The sequence below is a fragment of the Nematocida parisii genome (genome assembly GCF_000250985.1).
Source record: "Nematocida parisii ERTm1 unplaced genomic scaffold supercont1.3, whole genome shotgun sequence".
Classification (NCBI taxonomy): domain Eukaryota; kingdom Fungi; phylum Microsporidia; genus Nematocida; species Nematocida parisii.
This window is the reverse complement of record NW_013524648.1, coordinates 231896-254524: the sequence shown is the minus strand read 5'-3', so window position 1 is coordinate 254524 and position 22629 is coordinate 231896. Positions and strand designations below refer to the sequence as shown.

Sequence of the window (22629 nt, the reverse complement as noted above, 5' to 3'; positions counted from 1 at the left end):
CAAACAAATTACTTAAAGTACCAGCCCTGTCACAATGTGCCTCTATTTACTGCTTGTCTCCTGACCTTCTAACAAATTATCTGCCAGCCATATAAATCCCTCTGTAATTGTATTTATGTGTGAAATTTGAGCACAACATGTAACAATTCTCCATGGTCTACCTGCAAATAGTATCTTAGGGTTTAGTTTATCGTACAGGTTCTTATTTACTTCATCTATTTCTGATTCTGGTATCTTGTCTATTTTATTTGCAATGACAAGGACTGGATACTTACTGGGCTTTCCTCCATTAGATAGCATTCTTTCTAGCTCTGACACTGCAGAATCCCACCGCGCAGAGTCTTGTATGTCTATGACATAAACCATACCAGATAGACCATCCGTGTAAAACTCCCATAATAATCTTATCTTGTGCTGGCCACCTATGTCCCATACTGTTATGTTGACACTTCCTATTTTAATTGTCTCCACATTAAATCCAACAGTTGGAACAGTAGTTGGGTCCGCCCCCTCAACCATTTTAAGGTGTAATAAGTACAGAATAGTTGTTTTTCCTGCATTATCCAATCCGAGCATAAGCACTTTTTTCGGGGTTTTCTTTACGAATGCACTAAGAAAATTACTCACCACACTACCCATCTAAGAATAACAAAAAATAATTTATTAAATAATTATAATTTCTCCATTCGGGCAATAAATAAATACAGAATAATAAATTTTTAATTGGCCAAATATAAAACCTAGCCATAGAACGTTTTAGACTAGTAATTTAACAAGAAAATCAATGAAGGGGCATGAGAATTCACACAATAGCACTAATCGGACTAATAACAAGAAGACTTGTTTCTACCATTGACATGCGCTACTGCGGGTTATTGCATGAGATGAACTCATTGCAAAGTGCGATCTGCCACCTATACAGAAATCAGATTGGGTTAAGACAGCCCTGGCTACTTGGACAGAACTTTCCGCCCACCCAGAAGCTATCAACTCATTTGTTGCGGCAGGGTTATTCATACCCCATGACAAGCGTAGCATTACACGCTCGCTTAGGGCTGGCTGGTTATAACAATCCAAGCCAACCAGGCAGCTTGTGCGGTGACAAAACGCTGTTATTATGCATGCCAAATACCCCATCTACACCCAGCACACCTACTAATAAAAACACATACAATCCATACAACACTACTCCCAATTCGCCTACTAATAACAATACATACAATCCGTACAAAACTACTCCCGATTCACCTACTAATAACAATACCTATAACCCATACAACGCTACACCGGATTCACCTACTAATAATAACGCCTATAATCCGTATAATAATGGGCCTGGATCATCTATTACAGAAAAAGAAGCGCACAATAACAAAAAAGAAGTTATTACAGACAAGTCCAACTTAGTAATTACAATAGGAAGCACCGATAAGCACGGCAATTCTGTTAATGACATTATATCTCGAATTGTAATTAAGAAGCCAGAGAGTGAGCACAATTTGGCAACAAATAGTAAAAATAATAATTTACATGAGCGAGGTGAACCAGCACCACAGTTCTTTGACCAAAATAGCCAGTTCAAAAACACCCAAAGCAACAACCAACCCCGAATAATGCCAAGCAACAGAGAAAACCCAGGAACTCCTTCTTTGGCAGAGCGGCCAGTAAATGATATGTCTGTCAATGCATCTTTACATGCAGAAAAGCACACTAACACAGAAGAAGGCCGTGGCAAATTGAATATAAATTCTAATAATACTGGGGAATCTCTACATGAGGATCTTGAAATAGATTATCGGGCAGAAAAAGAGCAAAGCTACACTCCAGAAAAGAGAAAACTGCGCCTAAATCCCACCAGCACTAAAAAGAAAAGTTACAAGCCGCAAAATCGCCATAAGTTGGAAAAGAGCAGAAAGACATTTATACCCCGTCATAATAAAGAAAATGACAACACTGCACAAAACAGTCCAATTGATGATGAGAGTGATCCTAGCTATAAAGAACTACCCTGCCCAGACTGTGATGCTGACAACTCTTCAAATACATCCAGTGACTCTGGCGCACATATCCAATCCAGTAAGAGCAAGAACAATTTGAAAAAGGAGTTAAAAAGGCAAAAGAAATTAATCAGAAAGGAAATTGAAAACCAGTTTAAAGAGAAGGAAAAAGAAATAAAAAAGCAACTGGATGCTATAAAAAGACAGAAAAAAGAAGACGAAAAGCTTCTGAAAAAACTGAAAAAGATTAATGATTCAAATTATAACAATCCAGCCGATGAAACTCCCTGGAAAAGAGAAAACTCCTATGACAGCGACTATCCTGAGACTGTGCCAGACAGAAAAGGATATTCTGATGATGACGATGATGTTCCTCTACCCTCCAGACACTCCAGCAGCAATAAAGAAACCCTTCAAAGAATAGAACGGGCTTTATACGACCTGGAGAGAAAGACCCCTCAAAAGCAAACCAAGCATCACTATATCAAAGCAGTATCAGAGCCAGAGCCAGAAACCAGCATAGTATACAGCACTCCTCCAGAGCCCGTGAATTATATAGAAAGAAAACACTATATATTTAATAATAGCCCACCCGCGGTAAAGAAAACAAAACCGGTGGTATACATCAGAGCCAGTAGCATACTATAATAAACTCTCAGAATAATCAAATGAAATAACACTCACTCTTACATTACTCAGATTATTTACATAAAAGGAATTATTTAAATGTATAACCCAATCCTAGCCATAAGACATTCTGTAACTTTCTATCTGTCTTGGAGATTTATCTGAATATATTCCGATTTAAATTATTTCAGTTATTTCTAGTGATTCTTTGGTGTATTATATGTCTATGTTATTGGTTTGCTTAATATAATCAGTAGAAATATAAATTAATATGCGCAGTGTATTCACATTTTATGTCCATGTGCAACGCCGACTCCTTGCATCCTTAAGACCTGTCTATGCGCATTTAGTAATAAATTCTTATATTTTTAATTTATGTTTCGAGATATTTATAGAGACTCGCTGAAGATAGATGGTGTAGACATTCAGCTAAGCAGTGACAGAAGCAGCCAAGTCTTTCCATACGACAGAGAAATCGACAGAATCTTGCCGGAATCGTATAAAACAGCAATCCGCGGCACCAAAGAAGAGAAAATAGACAAGTTTTCAGAGGGTACTTTATTCTATGTGTTTTTCAACCATTGTGGTAAAAGAGTGCAGAAGGATGCGTATGACAGGCTGATTAAACTGGGCTGGATGTACAGCAAAGAGATGAAGACTTTTTTACAGATTATTAAAAGAACGGAAGAAACTGGTCTTATTTTATACTTTGATTACTGCACATGGAAGAAAGTGACTAAAGAAGTAACAATTGACTCTGCATTTCTCAGCACCCTTGAGGAAAAAGAGAATTAAGTCTTTATTTATCGCAGAGGCAGGATAATTTTTTGTTAAATAATTGTTGGGCATATATTGGGCTATGTATTTGTTGTATTATCTGCAATAAAGTGTGTATAAGTTTGTTTATTTGCTATTTATAAAATACTCTGTTGCTTTTATGTTAAAATTAATTTATGCCAGAATTGGCAAATGCACCCTGTATTATAAATATTACATGATATTTTATTTCTTTGTTAGTGTGTGGTTGCGCTTTTATACTTAATTATTTTATTTTTTTGTATGAAGGTCTTAGAAGAAGTCTTGCCTGCTGGAGCACCAATGGAATATTTGGCAAGTGCTGAATTTTCAACTGGTGTATATTTCATAACGTATACTGGTATTTATAAGCAAAATATAACAGGAAGTGTAGAGATCTACTCTTTATGTGATATTCCATTCACATTCAATGATGTAGTTTCAACTATGCACGGGGAGCACCTAATATTTACTATTGACAACACCCAGATTATATACAATCCAATAATGAGTCATAAGAAGACAGTTTCTCTTCCCAATTCACCAATGACTGTGCTAGTAGATAATTACACTGTTATTAACCTATTCTACAATGAAATGTACGTATATAATCTATCAGAAGCATGGATTAGCAGCTATGTAGTAGAGAATAACAAGCTTATTAGCAAGTATCGGATAAGGCGATTATTCCGGCAGGAAGAACAGATGCTTTTAGTGGAGGATAAAATACTAGAAACAAATCTTAATCTAAAGAACAAAGATTACCAAGCGGCAAATATACTGTGGAAAGATGAGAAATCACGTGTTACTATTAAGAGACCAGTTCTGATACATCCAGAGCCAACTGTATTTTGTGCCGAGCCAATTATTGATATTCTATGCACTGTGTGGGGATGCATTATAAAGTACACTACGGGAATCGAGGTTTATAGTATAAAGGATAAAAACTATAAACTAGAATACATATATAAAACAACTGGTATGATTGTGAATAAAAGTAGCGATTTAAATGCACCAGAGCGGGTTTATATAAAAGAAAAGGATTCTTCTAATGCAGGCAGGGCCATTATTGTCGACATTAGTAAGAGTGGCCCAATAAAGTTGTTGTGCATAAAAAACAGCGAAAAAGTATATGCTATAAACAGCACAACCTTTATGGTCAAGGGAGACACTGCCAGAATTGTAAGATACAGAACAGAGCATAACACATACCAAGCTCCGCTTATAGAGCTGGAAAAAGAGAAAACTATCCATAAAAAAGAGACAGACCTAATTGAGTCTAGTATAGAGTATCTCAGAAAATACAAAGATATTAATTATATACTGAAGGGCGCGACAGAGGAAGAGAATGCACTTTATATCAAAAAAATACTAAATTCATTCAAGGAAGATGTCACAATTCGAGTGATTTCACTTGGGGTTATGCTAGAGAAAAAAATATCCTATGTTAAGGAGATAAGTGAGGAGATAAAAAAGATGCAAGGCACTACATCAAAGAAGATAGAAGATGTTATGGAGAAAAATGAACGAATAATCAGCAGATTGGGCCAGATTATTGAGAAAATAAAACACATACACAGTCAAGGTACAAAGACAGAAGATGCCTCATCAAATGAGCACATCAACACACTCCATCTGAAGATAGAAGAGATGAAGCAAAAAATGCAAGAACCTAAAATGGCCAAAAACTATACAAAGCTACAGGGCGAGTACTATTTGCTAAAAGAGCATACTAGATATCTTATGAAGAGATTGGAGCTGCTAGGATAGAAATATGTTGAAATATCTTAATGAAAAAAGATTGAATCCACTAGAGGAATGATAGTATAATAAAAAAATAATGGAATAAATGAACTTTATATATTTTATGAATTGCTTACAGAATTAAAAGAATACCCAGAGATCCTCTAAAATTAGTTCTATAATTATTGTAAGAATTCAACACAGAAAATTCGCAGCACTTTTAAGCATAATATAGGTGTCTTGGTAAAAATAAGCAATGTAATGTGTTAATATTTTCAATTATATATTAGCATGTATATGCCAGTATGCTTGCACCATACGATCTACCGTGATTTTTAATTAAAACACTTGTATACCTCATTGCATATAAAAGTTGTTGCAACTGACACAGCAACTCCAGTCATAACCATATTTATTATAGTGAATTTTTTCTTTGGTGGTTGAATCTCAATTTGATTGATTTTTTGGGTAATCGATTCTTGTTCATTAGCACTTGCTAATTCACTATTAGAATTATTTTCTTCAATAGTAAAGTCTTCCTGACTAGCCAATTCTGGTTTTTTGGCACTCGTTGATTCGTTATTGTATTTTTTCTCTTTAAGAGTGAAGTTTTCTTTTTTAGATAATTTAGTGGCACATCTAAATTTTATTGTATCTATAATGTATTTCTTTTCTTTAGAATCAAGCGATTCTGCATTATAAACTGCGTTTAACCGATTATTTATACATGCATTCTGCTCTTTATCAATTACAATAGGCTTAACAGAGTCAATCATATCAATGCTGTTGGTTTTATCGTGATATAGGTATATATTAATCAACATATAATCGTCCTGTAAATCATGAATAGTGTTTATAATATCAGATAAACGATTTTTCTTATTGTATACCTCACATATCAGACTAATATCTTTAGGGGATAGGCTTTGAACTATCTGGCTATGTTTATCTGTAGAGTAATTGGAAAGCTTATCGTAATTTCGTAGAATTAAACCAACCGCATGGTCTAAGTTATAGGTATTGTCCTTATTTTTGTAATATAAGTCAATTTCAGAACAAGCAGATCCTAATTTTCTTATATTCTCAGAAAACTCTTTCAAACCATTTAATAAACTCCTGTTTAGTATTGCATGTGCAAATTTTTTTTCATATAGTATATGGCGAATGCATCTGAAGTATTCTTTCAAGTTTACTTCTTTCTGGTTTATTAGAGCATTGTACCATTTCTGTGTTCTTTTTTCTATTTTTTCTATTAGATCAGTTTTTTTAAAATCTGTAATTGCACCAACCATACCTTCAATTTCTTTTTGCTTTTCCTCGTCTGATAAATCTTCTATATGCTCCAATATAGCAGCTAACCGCCATTCTTTACGAATAATTTCTTCTAGCATTAGTCTTGCTGTATCCTGTAGTATATCATCTAGCTCTCTTTCAATCTCTTTGTTTATGTATATACTAGTGTTTTTACTAACAAATCCATGTAATATCCTTAATACTCCCTCTCTGTCTAAATTATTTTCACTCTTGAATGATTGAATAAAATCTTTTATATCATTTAACATACTTTCTGGGTCAAATGTAAATTTGACTCTAATACTATTTTTGCCTTTTGCTGGATTTCCACTGAATCCTTTTGTCTCAGATAAGTTGTTTTTTGCTTGTTTGCTTATTGTAGAGCTGTTGTTATTTTGAGATGTTGTAGCATAGTTGACTTTCTTTTCATCTAAATGATGGTCCATAAAAATTTATAAAATTTGCAATGTATAAATAATTTTAATTCTATGTTATATACCCCTGAAATTGAATTTAGCATATTAAAAATTATGATCATTTATACTCTTAATTTCAGCATATTATTACTAATTATTGGATTGCCTGCAATCAATTGAAACTTTGACAGTATTTGATGTGTATTGACGGCAGCAATGAGATCACGAAAATAATGCAATATACCATATATAAAATAGAATGAAAAATGCTTTTTATTGTAATCATTAGAATATCTAACTAAGTACTGATGTATTTTTGAGTAAAACACGTGGTTATAGCCCATAAACTATGCTCTTTCTTTTCTTAAAAAGTTATGCTGCTTAAATAATCAATGGTTGATCTGATTCTCTGCAATTTTCTCAAGAAAAATTTAAGAACATACTTACACTCTAACAAGAGATGTCTGGAAATACATATAAGACTAGTAGATAAAATCATTTTCTTGCCACCTGCACTCACTGCTGAACATTATTACCTGCTGTACGGTATATAAGATAAGTTGTAAACGCTGTAAAAAATCCTGCTAAAACTAGTCCTTTTCTAGAGATTTTTTTCTCCTGTAATTGAATATTCTCCAAACCATTTTCATTACTGGTTAGTTTTTCCCTAAAGAAGCTTATTCTCTCCTTAATATAAACCTTTTCTTTGCTATTAAAGCTGTCTTCGCTAAGGAATGATTCCAATTCATCATTTATATCTTCTTTCTCTACATTACTTATAGTCTCTGTATAAATAGTCTGATCAGTTTCTTCGGTATTCTCAGAATATAAGTAGTTGTTAATATGCATGTCATTGTCGTGTATATACTGCAGAGTGTTTATAATACTAAATACATTTCCTTTCTTATTGTATACCTCACATATCAGACTAATATCTTTAGGGGATAGGCTTTGAACTATCTGGCTATGTTTATCTGTAGAGTAATTGGAAAGCTCATCGTAATTTCGTAGAATTAAACCAACCGCATGGTCTAAGTTATAGGTATTGTCCTTCTTTCTGTGAAACAAGTCGACATTAGGACAAGCAGGCCCCAATTTTCTTATATTCTCAGAAAACTCTTTCAAACCATTTAATAACCCCTTGCTCATTAAAGTCCGTGAAAGTACTCTTTCATATAGTATATAGCGAATGCACTTGAAATAATTTTTCAAGTTGACTTTTTTTTGTTTATTATGGTGTTATACCATGTCTGAACTCTTCTTTCTACTGTTTTTATTAGACCAGATTTTTCCAAATCTGGAATTACATTGAGAAGGCCTTCAACCTCTTGCTCTTTTTCCTGATCAGACGAGCTTTTTGTGTATTGCAACTTGTTATTTAGCAACCACTCCCTATGAATGATTTCTTCTAGCGCCTGTCTAGTTACATCATTTAGTATATTAGCTAGCTCTCTATCTATCCCATTGTGTATGGTTATTCTAGTATTTTTACTGATATATTTTTGCAGTACATTTAATACTTCTTCTCTTTCTGATGAGTTCCCATTCTTAATTGATTCAGTCAGGTTTTTAACATCATCTAGCATGCCCTTGGAGTGAAATGTAAGTCCAACTGCAGTGCTATTATAATGTCTAATAGGAGCTTCAGCTGATCCTTCCATTATAGGCAAGGCATAGTTTATTTTCGGGTTATTTTTGAGTTTTATTGTAGGCTTCTTTTGGCTTTGCCACGTTGTGATAAAGTTAGCTATATCCTCATCTAAATCATGGAACATAAAAAATTATAAAAAAATATTATTTTTGTACCTTAATTTTGCCATATTAAAACTAACTATTAATGAATTACAAATAATCCTTATTAAATATCCGAAATAAATCATCTAAGATACAATTAAGTTTATAAAAAATCTGATTTAATTGGAATATATTAAAATAATTATACTATTACTTAGTACATATATTATATAGAATGCCTTTTATTCTTTATACTTATTAATCCACCAGTGCTTATATTACGTATATTAAAAAGAATTAAATTATAATTGCTTTTAGGATTTCTATATTTTAAGGAAATATTTCAACCCCTGTCGCATAAATAAATAATATAAGCCTTATAGGTCAGTTTTACTTCCAGAATTGCTAAATATCGTCTTTAAATATAACCAAAAGTGGCTGTTTATTATGTTGTAGTGGGAGAAACATTATATAGTTTGAATTCTAAATATATACTTTCTTTTAAACTGGCGCTTTTTGTGGATTTGTGTTATATTTAAAAATATTTCTTCTGCTATATACACTAAAAGCTGTCTCTTTGTATACAATGCATAATAGAAGAAAAATTACACTTCGTGTGGCTAAATAATTAATCACTGCCTTTATACAAACCATTTATAAATACACCAGTTTCAAGTAAATATATTTTGCTATTGAATGGAACTACTGGATGTTTTGATTTTTGGAGTGAAAGTAATACTTTCTGCCGCTTTATAATGTCACTAGTCCATTTTGTGCACGTTGGGTCCAATGACATAATCCTTTCATCGTTTTTAAGCCACTTCATCAGCTCTTGCTTCATCCCGTTGACTTTATCAGGAAAGTATTTCATTGAAATGTCTAATAAGTTTAGGCTGTCTTTTCGCACATCAATAACCGTGCATGTCATCATAGTTTCTAAATACAGCATAATATACTCTTCCCAATTCTTCAACTCAGCTGGAAGGGCCTTTGCTAAAAACCGCTGGGTGATCCTATAAAAAAGCCCTCTCACTTCTTTTTTATCACTCTTACACATCTTCATAATCTCTCGAATCATTTCCTCTGAAATGCACTCAAGCTCTTCTGCTTCTCTTGCTCCCCGCATTCTAATTGTAGCAGAAGAGTGCTTTAGCATGCTTAATATCTTAAGCAAATCATCGTCTATTCTTTTTGAGACACCAACAGTTTTTGACCTAACAGCCAGCGGCTTTACCACTTTTGGTTTAAGCTTGTATCTTTTGAACATATTTTATAGAGCTAAATGTTTTTCAGAATACAAATTTAAAATTTTTGCTACATACTGCAATTAACCATGTGAAAATCATGCAATATAAAAACCCCTCAAATCTACCAGATGAGATTAGAAAAATAACAGGCACTTTACATTGCCAGTAAAAATAGTATGTTTATTTTGAAGACATAAGCCACAGCAGGGATAAACTATTTGGTATAATATTATGCTGGTACGCTAAAAGAGACATTACATTCGAAGAATTCGGTATATGCTGGTATCATTATATATAATTATATATTCTGGATGAATAAGATGCTTCCCATTCATAATGTTAAAAATGCCTCGAAGCATCCCATCCTTTAAGGTGAATATCTTTACCTGCATAGCACCTATGGCAACTACATACTCTTTAAAAACAAATGCATAGTTAATTGCCATAAGCCAGAGAAAGACTATATTTGACTTTTTCCTAGACCCATACTTGTTAATGAAAAATCCTATGTCAGATAGAACAACAAGATAAAGATTCTCTTCTATTTTTGCAATAGAAAGCGATTTTGACTCGATCTTATCTACATATATTGCTATGGTTTTATCTAATGGATCAAGCAATTCCTGTGTAGTGAGGTCAATTAAGTCAATTAGCTCAAAATCATTAGAACACAAAACCATATTATTGCCAAAGAATGAGACATCCATTATATCTCCTGCAATATACATTCGCCGATATGTTGTCTTTGATAGATATCCTCTGTTATCCGCTGTTAAGTTAAAGATAAATAGTTCTTCAGAACCTAGATATCCTATCTTCTTGGCAATGAGCAGAACATTTTCTTCGCTTTCATCTGGGGTGTTCTTTATAAAGGATACCTCGGTGCTGCTGATGATTTTCTGTAAACTGGGAATACTATTTAATATATTTTCATCTAGCGCAAAGCAGTGCACAGCCCTATCTATTCTTAAAAAAACATTTGACAGCTTTGAATTATACATAACATTTGTGCAGTGCTTTTTGTCTACCACCCGGACTCTTTCCCCATTCATGACCACCTCAAGGCACTCCTCACATCCTATTGCTACATTTCCTAGGCCTTCTTCCGTCCATTCTATAATTTCTTTTGGGTTTATTAGAGAAAGAGAAATATCCTTACTTTTTGATAAGTTTGGCATCTCTTCTAGTTTAAAATCATAGAACTTTGATGTTTCTACGGTTTTTATATCATTTATTACTCGAACAATTTCATCTGCTGCCCATTCTTTGCACTCTATTAAATATTCTTTTTCGCCGCATGTTATTTTTATACGTGCGCTGTCCTCATTAGGGCTGTCTACAACAGATGCATTTACTTGGTCTGGCGCCATATACTCATCAAGAAGAGTTTTTACGGTTTTCATATAAATACCTCTAATTTTAATAATGCATTCTATAAAAAAGACACAGTTGTCAAGAATCACAATAGAAACAGTTTTATACCCAGTGTTGGTAACTATTGACACTTCATCCTCCATTTTCAGCAGCCTTCTATCCTTTTGTATAATACCTACAGAGAACTCCGGCCTTTTTTTATAGTTAATTTCATGCGATAGCTGAAAAAGAGTAAAGTAGTCCGTGGAGTACTGTACGTTTTGGTTTACATGCAAATTAATCTGCTCTATATTTGTTATGGCCTCTGAAAGTACGCCGCTCTCCTCTGGAAGTGCATACTTTAATATAGCCTTAAAAAGAAGGGGGTATCGTGTTATCTTCTGCATTGGTCGCATAATAAAATGTGAGCATCCCAAGTGCAACCTATTAATTCTATGCAAAACATCCGATATTTCTGCCTCAAAGTTCTTGTTATCTTCTATAAGCATTTTCATGGTTCTGGCTGCCTGTGGGATTCTCCCCGCATACTCAATATAAATAGATGAGATTATGTTCTTTCTGATGTTATATGCTTTAAGTATGTCTACAAGTGCTTTGCTTGATATGTCCATGCGCAGAAAAACATCCTTTGGCGTGTTTCGATTTATATTCAGCCGCTTCATGAAATTTATAAGAATTGCATCGTGCAGCTCGTAAATGCTATCTGAATTACCTATCACCTGCGATAAAAATACTTGTTTGCTGTAAACATCCAATGTGGTTGTATTGACTACCAAGTGTTTTATTGTCCGCATCCACAAAACCAGGTCGTATACATATCTTGACTCTGACTCAAACAATTCATATATAGCCTGCATTCTTTTTTGTGGTACTGCTGTATTGTTTTTGCTCGTAATGGGCTCACCAGTGCTCTTCATTTCTTTGTTTATTATTTACTTTTCTTTTTCCTTAAGAGCTAAAACCTTTTCTCCTGTGCTCGGGTCTGTTTTAATTACGCAAATTTTCTTTATTAAATGTCTAAATGTTTCTTTTGACTTTGGATTTACCTTAAATCGCATTTTAAACTTTTCAATTAAGTTTTTAATAGACATAGGGCCACTACACAAATGCATTTTTATATCAACCTCGGTTATCTCCTTCTGTGTATCTTCAATTTTCTCGTCTGATGAAGATTCATTCACTGACTCTGATTCATAATCTTCATAGCTCTTGACAAGTTTTTTCAAATCCTTCCCTGCAGAATCAAGTTTTTTCTTTCTCTTTTCGACCCGTTCCACATCAATTTCTCCATCGTCATCATCAAATACTTCTTTATACTCCAACTCGTCTTCTCTATACTCTTCTGCATTCTGCTTGCTTGCGTCTTTCTCAACATGTGTGTCCTTGGATCTTTTTTGCATCTTTTCCTCGGCTTCTTCCAAAGTCAATGTTTCATACTGTATTTTAGGGGAAAACTTGTACCACTTGCTGATTTTGTACAGCTTTATTTCATTTTTTTCCTTTATCATTGCATAGTACGCGCTTTTAGAGTCCTCTGTCACTTTAATTTGTGTTTTTCTACCTATAAAAGCCCTCTGTTCACTGTCTTCTAGCAGCCAAGGAATTTTTTCTTCCTTATGCATTTTGGCGTCTTCTGGCGCCTGATACTCCAGAATTTCTGCCTTCTTTCGGGTCATCTTTGCTGGGTTAATAGGCTCCGGCTCCTCATCTTCTATCACCAAAGACGGGTCTCTGGCAAGCTTCAGAGGAGGAACCAAGTCGTCTCCCATTCCATGAATTGCTGCAATATTTCTTTCTACTCTCCCATTCACTAGAATAACTCTGTGTTTCATAAAAAATTTCACACGTGCAAACAAATGAAACCAATCAGAGAGAGATGGCTGTCTCTTTTAATTCCCTCAAATGAACTAACTGCTGATGGAATAGAAAAGAGCAATGAAACATACCAAGAGTATCTTAAAGGCGCATCCGTTCCCAAACAAACCAGTGATCTAATACATAAGGACATAGAAAGGACTAAGATTGTGTCCATCACAGGGATTTCCTCTAATTATCTTGATAAAGTCCGAGACCAGGAAAAGGTCCGGGTTGTTATAGAAAGAATTTTGACAGTCTTTGCATACACAAACAAATCAATTGGGTATGTACAGGGAATGAATGTAATATGCGCAATTATATACTATGTAATGTCCTATAATGAACAGCCATACAGCGAATCCCTTTGTTACTTTTGTTTTTTCAACCTTATGGTGGACATTGGTGACTATTTTACTGAAAAAATGGACAACGCAGAGACGGGGATTTTTGGGCAGCAGAGGGCCATACTAGAAATACTAAAGCAGAAAGATTCTCTTCTATACACGCACATAGCAAAGAAGAATCTGTTTAAAAATAGCGCATTCCACATTAGATGGATGATTCTTCTATTTTCAGCTGAGTTTGAGCTAAAAGACACATTGATTTTATGGGAAAGATTCTTTCATGAGAGCCCAAAAAGAAAAATGATTCCTTACTTCTGTGCCGCTTCTTTGGTTACACTAAGAGAAATAATAATTAATGATGATGAAATGAAAACACTTGGCTCACTAGAGGTAGTGCGGATAAATCCATACAATGCTCTTGCTATAGCAGAAGAGTTCCTTAAGGCCATTCCATATAGCACACTTTTCCACTCATCTGCTAATCCCCACTTAAATAAGCCAAGCAGAAAAGCATCGCGCGCTCCACACAATAAAATAGCTCAATAATTTTAATATAGAAATGTTTCCTGGTAAACAAATGAACAAACGAATCCCAAAGGAGCTAGAACTAGCAATCGATTATCTCTCATCCGAGTGTCATCTTGATACTCTTGAAGCCCTGAACCACACAAGAGATGCATTCCACAGCACGCGCAAATTGATAAAGGATGCTGCAATATCAGGGCAGATTGAAGAAATGTATGCTCTTGTGAACAAAGAGTATCCAGATCTGTTAAAAAAGCATCCACAAATAGTCTCCCTTGTATTCAGTCAAATATTCATAGAATATGTAAGAAATAAAAGACCAGAAAAAGCACTGGAATTTGGTAGAAAATCTATACAAAACGGGCAAAACATAACAGAAAACCAAGAACTTTTCTTGCTATTGGCATATAAAAATCCTGAACAGTGCGATGATTTAAAAGACTTAATGTCTTTGGCTAGAAGAGAAATGATTTTTACAAAGGTAGATGAAATCATAAAAGAAAAACATTTGGGGAGGAAAGTGTCACTTCTAGAATATGCGCATAAAATAATTGCATATTGTAAAGCCATTGATAATACTGAATAAATATATGCTATGCAATCACTAAAAACACTTTTTAATTCTTATTTTGCACCAGTAATTCCTATATTGAATACCTATAATAGTCTACTTATTTGTTTCTGATGTAATTCATTCACTATAAATATGTAATATTGTGTATAGTAGATTGTTAAACATATAAATGTTTTTTCATTATGCAGCCACTGTCTCTAGATATTTATTCTTGCTGTTTTCTAAATTTTATGCCTTTTATTTTTATGTTGGTTTGTCTATTTTATTAACACTACTTAAAGTATTTAATTTTAAATTATAAAGTGTACAATTTAAATTTGTCTAAATGAATAATTTGTTTTTATAAAAAAGCTCTATAAAGCTTGAAAATCACCATGAAATAATCCGAAATAATAAAAATAGAATAAATCTAAAACAATTTATTTATCTGTGTTTAAATCTATGCCTTCTCCCATTAGGCGTATATTCTTCATTGAGATTTAATTGTTTAGACATTCTTTAGCTTCACTATCTATGCGAATTTCAGCTATATATAGATTTAGCTATTTGGTCTGGTATGAATTTCTAAAAAATCACAACATATTATTATGACATATCTACTACCAAAAGTTTTTTGAAGTACTTATTCAGCCAGTGGCGTGTGCACAACAATGAGTTTGGATTGTGCTGCTGAGAAGTTATGCTTGGTTGATTAATTGGCAATTATTTTCTTTAGTAGATGTGTTTTTTTGCTGATGTGTTATTGTTAATTATGTATTTTTATCTGGTGTTCACGGCAGGAGTTGTTTAAAGTAGTAGGAGACTGTAAGTAGGCAGCTTTAAAAGTTTTTATATTTCTTTTTTATATAAAAGTGCTTCATTAATGTTTCATATTTTTGCTCGATGCATATTTTTTAATATGGTCCATCGAGTAATTCAAGTAATAATCTACCACAGCATTTTCCTTGATTAGGTTCCATACAAATTCTGGGTATTCGCTGTTCTGACTTTGCCCAAAGGGTTTTACTGCTATCTTAGACTCGATGTATTTCGGATCATGTCTGGTTTCTGTCTTTCTATTGGTTTTATTTAAATCTTTGGGGTTTACATTAATTATTCTGGCCATTTCTGATTTAAATACGTTCTTCTCATTTTTATCAGAATCATCAATCATTTTAACAGAAGCATTGCTTGTAGCAAAAAGATTTTTATATACGAAATTGTATATAAAATGGTCTTTACTTCTTTGGAAAGACAGAATATTGTGTTGTAAAAGTGCTGCTGCCGAGTGAATTGCCATAGAAACTCTAACTGTTTGGATCAAGGCCAAATCATTCTCTAAAATAGAATTATAAATTTTTGTATCTTGTGTTAATGCTTTAAAGTCTGCAAGGCAATCTTCTAGTCTATTAAGAATGGCTGCCACAATTCCTATTAATTTAGATCTATCTAAGAAGAATAGAGGAGAAAAAGACGTTTTAATGTCTGGCCTTGCGCTGAATAAAATAAACATCAAATCGATATTCTTAGAAGGTCGCTGATTTTCACTATTTCCTAAGCTAGAGCTGTTTGATTTACTCAAAAACTGAGAGCATTCTCTAATAGCCTGATCTAAAAGGTCCCAGCGGTTAGAGCCATCCAGCATGTCAGAAGTTCTAGTGAAATTTAATGTTTTACCTATTACCTCTGTATTAGGAAAATTACCTTTAAAATCCTTAAATTTGGGGGTTTTATGGGTTACAAATACATCTAAAGAAGAAACAGCTTCATCTAAACTTATATATTTGTCTAGAATTGGTTCTTCATTCGAGCTGCTAGTAGCTGTATGAGTTTTCTCATCAGAATCAGCCATCTCACGCCCTATTTGTTTTCTATTTTGTTGTATTATCGTCCAGTTATTATATAAATCCAGAAGCACATTATATGTGTCTTTAAAGTGCTTTTGCATCTCAGAAGACCATGTATGCTTAGTACCCATACGATTTAGTTTCTTGGCATCTAACAAAGACTGATATTGGTCATTTGCTAGTTTAGAAAGTGTATCAGTTTCTAGGAAAATAAATTTACTAGTCAGCTCTAAAAATTCATGAAGAGTAGTGCAATATCGCACCATATTCTCTAAAACAATGGCATGCGGTTTTTTGTTTGTGTCATTTTTATAGATTTTTGGAAGCTGTTTGTATACATTTAATATAGAATTTGGATTGTATTCTTTAAAGTAGCAGTAGCTTATTTTTGCGGCCTGCTCTTTATACATCATATTATGTCTTATGAGGTGGGAAATCCAATTTGTAGGGTCCATTGAGACAGGGCCTATATTTATCACATCGGAAGAATTGGCAGGCATTATTTCTGTGTTAAATAACAAGAAATGATGCCATACCAATTTATGTTTTTCTTCTACTACCAAAGAATTTTGGATTTCTAGAATTTCGTCATATACAATCTTCATTTTTTTATCGGCTGACATATCTTTGAACTTACGTACTTCAGCGTCTTCAGCGCTTAAAAATACCTTGGACTCCATGTTTTCATTTTGAATATCAATAAATTCAATTGAATCCGGAATTGATTTTTCATTATTGGCTTTTTCTTCCAGTTTATTTAATGTTTCTTCTTCTAGCTGATCTTTTTCTTTCTCAAGCTGCGCCAGTTTATCATTAGTAGCATTTAGATGATTTTGTGTGCTTTCTAATGTTTTTCTAGTATTATTAAGATCATTATTTAAATTAAGAATACGAGTATTCATTTTATCAGTTTTGTCTTTTTCATTGTTAAACTGAGTTTGCAAGGTTTTTATTGTATTATTCAATTCATTTTCTGATTTAGTGCTTTCTTTTTTAACACTCAGCAATTCATTCTCTTTCTGTTCTAGAACTTTTTCCAAATCATCGAATTTTTTCGTTAAATGCGTATAATTTTTATTTAAATCCGTGTGCTCATTATAAACTTTATTATATTTATCATTTAGAGCATCCAGTTTTTTTTCTATATTTTCTTTTTCGCATTTTAACTCATCTAATCCTGTATTTTTTTCTTTTAGAGCCTTTTCTAACTCTGTATTCTTTTCTTTATAGCTTTTTTCCTGATTATTAGATAAATCTATTTTTTTTATATTCACTTAATTCCTCTATTAATTGCTTGTGATCTTTGTTTAGATTATTGATTTTTGTTTTCTCATTATTGCATTCAGTTAACTTAGTTTTTATAGTTTCTTTTAAATCATTTACAGATTTTTCAAGATTTTCTATTGTTTTTTTATTTTCTTTAAGCTCCTTGTCGGTTTCTTTTATAGTTTTTTCTGCAGTTTTTAAACTCGACTCTAAGGTATTCTTATTTTCTTTTAGCACTTTAATTTGTTTTTCCACATCTGTGTTTTTACTTTCATTAGTAAATATAGTAGCAGACAAGTTTTTTATTTCCTCTTGCAACTTTACTTGATTATCATTGCATGTATTTAGGTTTTTTTCAGCACAGTTTGCTCGAGTAGTTTCTTTTATTAGATCCTTATTTAAATTTTCTATTTTAGTTTTAAGATTTCTGATTTCTAAATCATTTTCATTATTTGTTGTGTTTTTTTTATCGATCATAGTTTGCATTTCGTTTATTTTCGTATTCAATTTACATATAGTGTTTTTTTTGTCGTCTATCTCCGTGGCTAAAGTATCTATTTTTTCCTTATTTTCCTGCAGTTGACTATTAATTTTCTGTGCATCTTCCTCCATTGTTTTTATTTTCTGGTTTAGATTATCACATGTCAAATTACTGTTACTAACAGATGCATTAAGAGTATTTATAGTACTAGTTTTATGCTCTGTCAGGCCTTTTAGATCTTTTATCTCTATCGACATTTCATCTATTATTTTATTTTTATCAGATAATTCGTCTAGTAGGGCGATTTTAGTATCTTCTAATGTTTTCAAGTTATTATTTGCAGATTCTAGTTTATTATTTTCATTAGTTAATTGTGTTTCTAACTTCCTATATTCGTTGTTTAACTCGGTAATTTCATCTAAATTACTCTGATTTTTGTTTGTTTTTTCGTTTAATTCAGCTTTATAGGCATCCAGAGAATCAGTTAGACTTTTTATTTTGAGTTCCAGAGCAACCAATTGTTCTTTATGGTGTTTTATTTCCTCTATAAGCTTATTTTGTTGCAATTCTGCAGATTCTTTACAACCTTTTACTTTTTCAATATAGGTAATTACTATTTTTTTTTATCTTCATTAAGAGCACTATTTTCTTCTTTTTTTTTTGTATTTCGAATTTTGCTGTCTCTAACTTACTATTTAGATCATTTATAGTTTTCTTTTCAATAGTCAGTTCATCTTTTAACTTATTACATTCTGTTTGATAGTTATTTAACATAGTATTAATATTCTTCATCTCACTCCTTAAGTCATCTATTGTTTTTAGTGAACTTTGATATTCTTTATGTATTTTGGTGTAACTATCTTTGTCGTTATCATTTTCTTTTATTTGGGTTTTTAGATTTTTTTCTAAAGACTCGATCTGTTTGGTTTTTTCACTTATATCAGTATTTAAATTATTCACGGTTTGCATATGAGATTGTAGTTTTTCATTAATTTCATCTTCCCTTCCCATAGCCGCATTTAGTTTTTTTTGCAAAGCTTCTTGCACATCATTGTTAGTTTTAAGTAATGTTAATTTCTGCTGGCTTTCTTCTGTTTTTTCTTCTATTATGCCATTTAATTTGTTTATTTCCGATTCTAATCTGTTTATATCAGTATTTTTGTCATTTAACTGAGATTTCAATTCATCTATTGTATTTTTTTTCTCACTCAATTCAGATTGCAGATTTTTCTTTTCAGTTATGCATGTATTTAAATCCGTCTGAATGTTTTTAATTTCTGCTTCTGCTTCTTGTAGATTTTTCTGTAAACTTGCATTGTTAATAAGCATAGCTGATTTCTCGGCTGAAACTTCGTTATACTCTTTTTTCATAGAATCTATCACAGCCTTTAAATTATCTATTTCTGTTTTTATTTTCGGACTAAGCTTTTCTAATAGAGTTTCTAAGTTCTTGTTTTTTTCCTTTAATTCATTAGTGCTATGATTATTTAAGTCATTATCTTCTATATTGGCGTTTATATTATTCTGTAAACCAGATGTTTGTGGGTTCAACTTATTTTCTTTCTCCTTATTTTTTTGTATAGGCGTGTTTAGATCTGTAGTAAGATTTTTTATTATGTTTGTTACCGCTTCTAAATTGCTTTCCTGCAATTGGTTTTCACTTTTCTGTATATTATGCTGATGGGAAAGGCTTGCATACTCGGTTTCTGCGAGTTTCACAGCGTTTTCTAGATCATTCTGCTTAGTTTGTAGGTTTATTATATTTTGAATTTTGTTCTTTAGTTCAGTTTCCAGATCATTTTTCTCATCATTCTTCTCTTTTAATTTCTTAATAAAATCTTGTTCTTTATTATTTGTTTGATTTAATATTTCTTTTGTATTCGCATGCTGATTTTTCAGATTTTTATATTGTGTAGAAAGCTCATCGCGCTGCATATTTAAATCTTCTATTCTTTGTTTCATCTTACTATACACAATTATTATATAATCTATCATGATTTTAATGGTGTGGTCATCTAAAGCTTCTTCCTTGTTACTCATATTTTTTTCTGATTCTTCGTCATATAAATTTTCATTAGTAATGTTCTCACCTTTTATTTGTGCTTCATATTCTTTCAAATGGGTATACAAAGAATATATACATATTCTTTCTTTTTTTGTATGTTTTTAAAGTCTTCTATTTCTTTTTTATATTTTTTCGGCATATCGTTCATATAAGAAGCTTTATTGGTTAATTCATTCATTTTTCTTTTTGTTATAGAAAGTTGCTTTGTTAGTTTTTTTTTCCAGGCATGCGCATTATTAAGTTTGTGTTTAATCCGAAATTTTTCATTTTGGGTTTTTTTTATACATGCGATTATCTTATTCTTCTTTTTATTTAAATTGCAAATTAGTTTAGCATATTTTTTTCCCTTTTTTATAAGCAATTCTTTCTTAGCTTTATTTTTTTCTACTAGCTTGCCGTTAGTATTACTTTTATCTAATTGTTTGATCACTCCTAATTCATGTATACCGAAAGTCTTATAATTTGCTAATTCGAGCATGCTGTTTGCTATTATTTGTTCTAGCTCACTATATTCAGTGCACTCTATAATTTTTATAACCTTTTCCTGCAGCTGCGCAATGGTTAGAAGCAAATTAGATTTTTCCTGCTTTTCTAGCCGTGCAGTTTCTTTTTTTATTAGCTTTTCTAGCTCCAATATTTCTTCATGAATTTTTTTTCTTTCTACTATGCTCTGTGAATATGCATACTTGGAAATTTGCTCATAAGTCAGATTTGTACTAATTTTAGTATAATTTGTTTCTTGTTCTACTATATTTTGTTCTATCAATCGATTCTGGGCATCTATGCTGTTTAGCCTTTTTTTTTGAGCCTCTAGCATGTTTTCTATTTTTTTTATTCTATTCAGCCCAGATTTTCTAATTATTTCATGATAAAACGCACACTTTTTTCTTTTATTACTTTCTTCTGTTTCAGTGTCTTTAATGAACATGGGAGAGTTCATGCTGTCACTATTTTTTTGGAAATATAGAACATGTGGTGATATATGAGTATTTAAATTAAACACATTCTTTGTGGTGGGGATGGCTCTCACATCAGTACCAATTGACCCTTCTCTTGGAAATTCATAATTTAATTTTCCGCCTAAAAGTGTGCTATTATCCTTTTTGTATAGTATGTTACTGTACTCATCGGATAAACTATCCTCAGACTGACTCACATCCATTTTATTGGAGCTCTGCTCATCTGTACTGCTTGATTCTTTTAAAAATACAGTTGACTCACTATCAATAGTTTTTTGTTCACTCATCTCTATATTATCTCCATCTGGTATACTCTCACTTGAATATAATTCTCCTTCTACTACATGTAAGTTTGTATTGTTCTTGCGCCTTTGCCTATATGTTGAAACAACAATATAGCAAAATAGCAGAGTGTCAAATACAAAAACACATACTAAAAACTTTCTTAGATATTTCATGGTATATTTCTGAGCACAACGGTATATTTATACATTTGAAAATCAAAATGTAAATATTTATAGAATCATATGTTTTGAGATAAATTAGTATTCTTTGTTTGTTTTTATTGAATTGTTATGTTTTTTACTTCTAATATTTATTGTTTTTATATATTTTACTGATTTGTTGCATTTGGTTAAGAGAGCTGTTAGTTAAGAAATAAATTAAATGGGAATTCAATCAGTATAATAAAATAAAAACATCAATTGACAAAGATGCTGTTTTTAGTTAGAACAAACATACACGTTTTCTTTAATTAAAATTGCTATTGTGCATTCTTGCCAATAGTATTTGGAATGTTTTTAATGATTTGTAATATACCTCGAAAGTAAAATTATTTATTCTTTATACATTTATTTTTATAAATAGTGGCATTACTTTAATTAATATTCTTGTACTAACTAGCCTTTATTATAACAGAAAGACAATTTGAATAAACCTGAAAAACACCTAGAAATATAAGAAACTCATAAACACTAATACTATATTGTATTTACTATACAATGTGTGGATTTATATAAAAATATCTAGCTTATCAAATTTATTTCCATATATGTCTTAATTATTGTTTATATAGACGCATATGTAAATAAAACATAAAATATCAAGCATGTGCCAAGATAATCATATTGTATCAGTTTAAAGAAAAGTTTTAAGATACTCTAAAGTATTTATTTAAACACAGAATTCATTATCGTACTACAGTGTGTTTGTGGTTGTTGACATATTATTTAGTATATATATGTATTAAACACGTCAAGTTTTAAACAATGGCCAAGTGCATAGTATTGCATATATGTTTGGTTGGTCTCTACTCAGACTGTCTGTATAGTTTCCGACGTATTTAATTGTTTATTAGAGCATAATGTATATGCTATTGCTATAAAATTTAAATTAGAAAAGGTGTCTATGCTAGAAAAAACAATTATTGGTAAATACGGATTTATTTTTGGAATAATTTAAATAACCAAACCCATAGAATAATTTAATACAAATTTCTTCTACAAA

The 22629-nt window shown here is 32.0% G+C and overlaps 18 protein-coding genes across 18 annotated transcripts; 5 read left to right on the top strand and 13 right to left on the bottom strand.

The window, feature by feature from the left end:
- Positions 1 to 21: 21 nt before the first annotated feature.
- NEPG_01309 (uncharacterized protein) lies at positions 22 to 639 on the bottom strand (the record flags this gene model as incomplete). Its single annotated transcript, XM_013203683.1, has 1 exon — positions 22 to 639. One exon carries the CDS (start codon positions 637 to 639, stop codon positions 43 to 45), a length of 597 nt encoding a protein of 198 aa, XP_013059137.1. The 3' UTR covers positions 22 to 42.
- Positions 640 to 794: 155 nt separating this feature from the next.
- On the top strand, positions 795 to 2665 carry NEPG_01308 (uncharacterized protein; the record flags this gene model as incomplete). The annotated part of the gene is made up of 1 exon (XM_013203682.1): positions 795 to 2665. One exon carries the CDS (start codon positions 795 to 797, stop codon positions 2643 to 2645), a length of 1851 nt encoding a protein of 616 aa, XP_013059136.1. The 3' UTR covers positions 2646 to 2665.
- Positions 2666 to 2999: 334 nt separating this feature from the next.
- Positions 3000 to 3483, top strand: NEPG_01307 (uncharacterized protein; the record flags this gene model as incomplete). The annotated part of the gene is made up of 1 exon (XM_013203681.1): positions 3000 to 3483. The coding sequence occupies one exon, from the start codon at positions 3000 to 3002 to the stop codon at positions 3417 to 3419; it is 420 nt and encodes a 139-aa protein (XP_013059135.1). The 3' UTR covers positions 3420 to 3483.
- A 200-nt stretch (positions 3484 to 3683) lies between these two features.
- On the top strand, positions 3684 to 5266 carry NEPG_01306 (uncharacterized protein; the record flags this gene model as incomplete). The annotated part of the gene is made up of 1 exon (XM_013203680.1): positions 3684 to 5266. One exon carries the CDS (start codon positions 3684 to 3686, stop codon positions 5187 to 5189), a length of 1506 nt encoding a protein of 501 aa, XP_013059134.1. The 3' UTR covers positions 5190 to 5266.
- A 133-nt stretch (positions 5267 to 5399) lies between these two features.
- NEPG_01305 (uncharacterized protein) lies at positions 5400 to 6901 on the bottom strand (the record flags this gene model as incomplete). The annotated part of the gene is made up of 1 exon (XM_013203679.1): positions 5400 to 6901. The coding sequence occupies one exon, from the start codon at positions 6899 to 6901 to the stop codon at positions 5498 to 5500; it is 1404 nt and encodes a 467-aa protein (XP_013059133.1). The 3' UTR covers positions 5400 to 5497.
- A 92-nt stretch (positions 6902 to 6993) lies between these two features.
- Positions 6994 to 7215, bottom strand: NEPG_01304 (uncharacterized protein; the record flags this gene model as incomplete). The annotated part of the gene is made up of 1 exon (XM_013203678.1): positions 6994 to 7215. One exon carries the CDS (start codon positions 7213 to 7215, stop codon positions 6994 to 6996), a length of 222 nt encoding a protein of 73 aa, XP_013059132.1.
- Positions 7216 to 7387: 172 nt separating this feature from the next.
- NEPG_01303 (uncharacterized protein) lies at positions 7388 to 8020 on the bottom strand (the record flags this gene model as incomplete). Its single annotated transcript, XM_013203677.1, has 1 exon — positions 7388 to 8020. The coding sequence occupies one exon, from the start codon at positions 8018 to 8020 to the stop codon at positions 7388 to 7390; it is 633 nt and encodes a 210-aa protein (XP_013059131.1).
- Positions 8021 to 8079: 59 nt separating this feature from the next.
- On the bottom strand, positions 8080 to 8646 carry NEPG_01302 (uncharacterized protein; the record flags this gene model as incomplete). Its single annotated transcript, XM_013203676.1, has 1 exon — positions 8080 to 8646. The coding sequence occupies one exon, from the start codon at positions 8644 to 8646 to the stop codon at positions 8080 to 8082; it is 567 nt and encodes a 188-aa protein (XP_013059130.1).
- A 460-nt stretch (positions 8647 to 9106) lies between these two features.
- Positions 9107 to 9259, bottom strand: NEPG_01301 (uncharacterized protein; the record flags this gene model as incomplete). Its single annotated transcript, XM_013203675.1, has 1 exon — positions 9107 to 9259. The coding sequence occupies one exon, from the start codon at positions 9257 to 9259 to the stop codon at positions 9107 to 9109; it is 153 nt and encodes a 50-aa protein (XP_013059129.1).
- On the bottom strand, positions 9234 to 9872 carry NEPG_01300 (uncharacterized protein; the record flags this gene model as incomplete). Its single annotated transcript, XM_013203674.1, has 1 exon — positions 9234 to 9872. One exon carries the CDS (start codon positions 9870 to 9872, stop codon positions 9234 to 9236), a length of 639 nt encoding a protein of 212 aa, XP_013059128.1.
- A 234-nt stretch (positions 9873 to 10106) lies between these two features.
- On the bottom strand, positions 10107 to 12143 carry NEPG_01299 (uncharacterized protein; the record flags this gene model as incomplete). Its single annotated transcript, XM_013203673.1, has 1 exon — positions 10107 to 12143. One exon carries the CDS (start codon positions 12141 to 12143, stop codon positions 10107 to 10109), a length of 2037 nt encoding a protein of 678 aa, XP_013059127.1.
- Positions 12144 to 12158: 15 nt separating this feature from the next.
- NEPG_01298 (uncharacterized protein) lies at positions 12159 to 13058 on the bottom strand (the record flags this gene model as incomplete). Its single annotated transcript, XM_013203672.1, has 1 exon — positions 12159 to 13058. One exon carries the CDS (start codon positions 13056 to 13058, stop codon positions 12159 to 12161), a length of 900 nt encoding a protein of 299 aa, XP_013059126.1.
- A 23-nt stretch (positions 13059 to 13081) lies between these two features.
- Positions 13082 to 13973, top strand: NEPG_01297 (uncharacterized protein; the record flags this gene model as incomplete). The annotated part of the gene is made up of 1 exon (XM_013203671.1): positions 13082 to 13973. A coding segment is annotated over one exon (892 nt), but the record flags the coding sequence as incomplete, so codon positions are not given.
- A 13-nt stretch (positions 13974 to 13986) lies between these two features.
- Positions 13987 to 14538, top strand: NEPG_01296 (uncharacterized protein; the record flags this gene model as incomplete). Its single annotated transcript, XM_013203670.1, has 1 exon — positions 13987 to 14538. One exon carries the CDS (start codon positions 13987 to 13989, stop codon positions 14536 to 14538), a length of 552 nt encoding a protein of 183 aa, XP_013059124.1.
- An 847-nt stretch (positions 14539 to 15385) lies between these two features.
- NEPG_01295 (uncharacterized protein) lies at positions 15386 to 17254 on the bottom strand (the record flags this gene model as incomplete). The annotated part of the gene is made up of 1 exon (XM_013203669.1): positions 15386 to 17254. The coding sequence occupies one exon, from the start codon at positions 17252 to 17254 to the stop codon at positions 15386 to 15388; it is 1869 nt and encodes a 622-aa protein (XP_013059123.1).
- Positions 17255 to 17597: 343 nt separating this feature from the next.
- On the bottom strand, positions 17598 to 18356 carry NEPG_01294 (uncharacterized protein; the record flags this gene model as incomplete). The annotated part of the gene is made up of 1 exon (XM_013203668.1): positions 17598 to 18356. One exon carries the CDS (start codon positions 18354 to 18356, stop codon positions 17598 to 17600), a length of 759 nt encoding a protein of 252 aa, XP_013059122.1.
- A 340-nt stretch (positions 18357 to 18696) lies between these two features.
- On the bottom strand, positions 18697 to 20139 carry NEPG_01293 (uncharacterized protein; the record flags this gene model as incomplete). Its single annotated transcript, XM_013203667.1, has 1 exon — positions 18697 to 20139. One exon carries the CDS (start codon positions 20137 to 20139, stop codon positions 18697 to 18699), a length of 1443 nt encoding a protein of 480 aa, XP_013059121.1.
- A 74-nt stretch (positions 20140 to 20213) lies between these two features.
- NEPG_01292 (uncharacterized protein) lies at positions 20214 to 21581 on the bottom strand (the record flags this gene model as incomplete). Its single annotated transcript, XM_013203666.1, has 1 exon — positions 20214 to 21581. The coding sequence occupies one exon, from the start codon at positions 21579 to 21581 to the stop codon at positions 20214 to 20216; it is 1368 nt and encodes a 455-aa protein (XP_013059120.1).
- Between the last annotated feature and the right edge of the window lie 1048 nt (positions 21582 to 22629).